Here is a 3,010-nt window from a genome sequence, read left to right on the forward strand (position 1 = left end):
ATTAACTCTGTCCATAAGGTGTAGATAGTAAGTATAGACCGGAAGTAGAGGCCTGGGCATTGTGGTTCACTAATTTACTCCAAGTAGGGAAAGGATGGTGGAGTTGAAAAGTAATAAAGGGGAGTATATATATTTTAAAAAACATGGGGGATTGGAAGTGATGCAGACAATTACATTGATAGAAGATACAATCTATCTGCAATATTAAGCTGATCCACCCCCCCCCCCCCCCCAATATATATATATATATATAACACTTTACAATTAGTTGTTCTTTTTACTTATGTAGTAACTCTAAATCTCAACTATGATCATCTCTGGTTTCCTTGGTGTTTCCCTGTCATCCCTTTCTTAGTGTTCCTCTCTGGTCTCAGTAAGATGATGTAACATTTAGGGGCAAATATACACAGCAGCAGTCCAAAACTTGACGCTAAGATGGCGAATATCTCCACAGCTACAGTGTACTTCCCAGGAGAGCTGACGTAGGCTGGGATGAAGGAGATCCACACGGCACAGAAGATCAGCATGCTGAAGGTGATGAGCTTGGCCTCGTTGAAGGTGTCAGGGAGTTTGCGTCCCAGGAAGGCTAAGAGGAGACAGAGAGAGGCCAGCAGGCCAATGTAGCCCAGCACCAAATAGAACCCTGGTGGCCAGGGCTCCTTACACTCCAGCACCATCATGCCGGTCAGACCCTGGTACGAAGAGTTCCTGAATGGGATGGAGGGAGCCATAGAGAGCCAGCCAGCACAGAGACACACCTGGGGGAAGTGGTGGAACAATAAGCATCATGTGGCCGGCCATCATGACAAACATCAAAAGGTTATTTAGGTAAAACTACTGTTTGATGAGTTCAACAGCTCTACCTGAGGGGCGGTGGTGCAGAGAATCAGTGTCCTCTGATGGGAAGGTCCAAACAGCTTCATCAGGGCACTGGAGCCTGGTACAGTGGCCCTGAAGGCCAGCAGCACCACGATGGTCTTGACTAGGAGGCAGGAGAGGCAGAGCACGAAGCTAACCCCAAACGCTGCCTGGCGGAAACCACACGACCACGCAGACGGACGCCCAATGAACAGCAGCGAGCACAGGAAGCAAAGCTTAAGTGACAGGAGAAGCAGGAAACTCAGCTCTGAGTTGTTGGCCTTGACAACGGGCGTGGCCCGGAAACGGTGGAAGATGGCTGTGACGGTGGTTGTCGTGACAACACCCAGCAGGGAGAGTGAGACCAGGATGATGCCCATGGTGTCATAGAAGGACAGGAAGTCTTCTATCCCAGCGACGCACTTCACCCTGTCTCTGTCTGACCAGTAGAACTCAGGACACCCAATGCACTCTAAGGAACCTGCATGGGAGGACACGATGCACACACACATTGGCCTATATGAAACAACATAGAAATAAGAGCAGAACTTTTAAATGATGGTGAATTGTGTCACTGTGTGTGTACCTGTCTGGTTGCTGATCTCCCCAGCAGCACAGGGCAGGCAGTCAAAGCAGCAGGGAGGCTCTCCTGGACGACGGGCCTGTCTGCTGCCAGGGGGGCAGGGAGCACTGCACAGAGACACTGGCACCTGGGGAGAGATACAGGACACAGTCACCACATAAGCCATCACCTGTGCCTATCAAATACTGCATAGGGGAGACCACTCTGAACCCAAACAAAGGCCCCTCATTTACTTTAGTTCTAGTCTTATTTGCGGAAAGTTGAATATTTTGCTTAAATTGAAACTCATTCCACACCCCGGCTTCTACTACAACCCACCTGTGATTTTCCTCCTGTCCACACGATGGCGCTCTCGTCCAACTGCAGCTGTTGGCTGAGGGGGGCAGAGCCATCATAGCTTCCTACTTTCTGGAACATGATATCTCCACTGCTGACCTTCTGCCAGTTAATAATGTCATAGAGGGGAACAGGCTCCCCGTTGGCATCAAAATGCACCTTCTCCCCAAACTGATTGGTGAAATTCACCCTCTTCAGGTGGTGTAAGAGCTGGATGAAATGAGAGGGTGAGGGGAGGAGATAATGTCGTAAAACCATGAAGGATTATTAAATAATGACTGTAAATAGATTAATAAATAATCATACTTACTTACTCACACACACACACACACACAAACACACACACACACAAACAGACATCATACCTGTCTGGGTGTAAAATATGTGCTGGTGTTACACTTCTCCTGAGCTTGGCTGTGTCCAGTAGAACCACACTGTAGCACCTGGTGTAGTGCGTGGGCTATGGCATATACTGCCTTATACACATTATAGGAGATCCTGACCCGAGACACACTAGAGTAACTGCTCACTGTGTCCCTCAGATTTTCTGAACCAGAACATATACCAGGTAGCGCGGGACCATTAGAGCCAACACCATCTCCACCGCCCGCCCCGAAATCCAACTTGCAGCCAAACAGTTCCTCCCAGAACATATTGATGAACTCAGACCCCGGTGTGGGCGAGGGCCTGACCTTCAGCAGGAAGTCCCCCAGGCCAGGGATATTGACTCCAGGGAAGGAGAAGCCCAGGGTGCCCTGTAGCAGCGGGTGGAACTGAGGGGAGGTGAGCAGGCTGGCAGTCACCCAGGCCTCACTGGCCACCCACTGGAACCCTGTCACATTCCTCACTGCCAGCTGAGGATGAGGAATTAAACAGTTGGAATTGTGTGTTGCTTATCCACGTTCTCAGAGAGTTTCTACATAGTTTTCTTTAGCACAATAAAAATAGAAGAAATTAAGAGAAATAAATCCAGATTAAGTATATACCTGACACAATATTTTAAAGGGGAGAACTCACCTCAGAGAGAAACTCAAGCAGCTGGCCCTCTGTAGCAAAGGCTACCACCACACGGGCCCTGGAGCTCTGCAGGGTGTCGGCCATGGCACGTAGCGCAGCTGGGGAGGGCGAATTGGGGATGGTGAGGTGGAACGCCAGGCAGCCTCCGTGGTCCTTTAGCTGCTGGGTAAAGGCCTGGATGCCATAACGACTGTAGTCGTCCGGGGTGCCCAGGAT

The 3,010-nt window shown here is 49.8% G+C and overlaps 1 protein-coding gene across 1 annotated transcript in view; it reads right to left on the reverse strand.

The window, feature by feature from the left end:
• Positions 1 to 311: 311 nt before the first annotated feature.
• LOC311123213 (extracellular calcium-sensing receptor-like) overlaps positions 312 to 3,010 on the reverse strand; it is a gene marked incomplete at both ends in the record, with an annotated part of 4,767 nt that continues 2,068 nt past the window's right edge. Inside the window, 6 exons of the mRNA XM_084197473.1 lie at positions 312 to 758; positions 864 to 1,339; positions 1,445 to 1,568; positions 1,760 to 1,987; positions 2,143 to 2,631; positions 2,795 to 3,010. The exon at positions 2,795 to 3,010 is cut by the window's right edge and continues 51 nt beyond it. Of these exons, the coding sequence (XP_084053599.1) occupies positions 312 to 758; positions 864 to 1,339; positions 1,445 to 1,568; positions 1,760 to 1,987; positions 2,143 to 2,631; positions 2,795 to 3,010 (1,980 nt within the window). The remainder of the gene's footprint in view (positions 759 to 863; positions 1,340 to 1,444; positions 1,569 to 1,759; positions 1,988 to 2,142; positions 2,632 to 2,794) is intronic.

The sequence above is a fragment of the Coregonus lavaretus genome, assembly GCF_964263955.1.
Source record: "Coregonus lavaretus genome assembly, contig: HAP1_SCAFFOLD_553, whole genome shotgun sequence".
Taxonomy (NCBI): Eukaryota; Metazoa; Chordata; class Actinopteri; order Salmoniformes; family Salmonidae; genus Coregonus; species Coregonus lavaretus.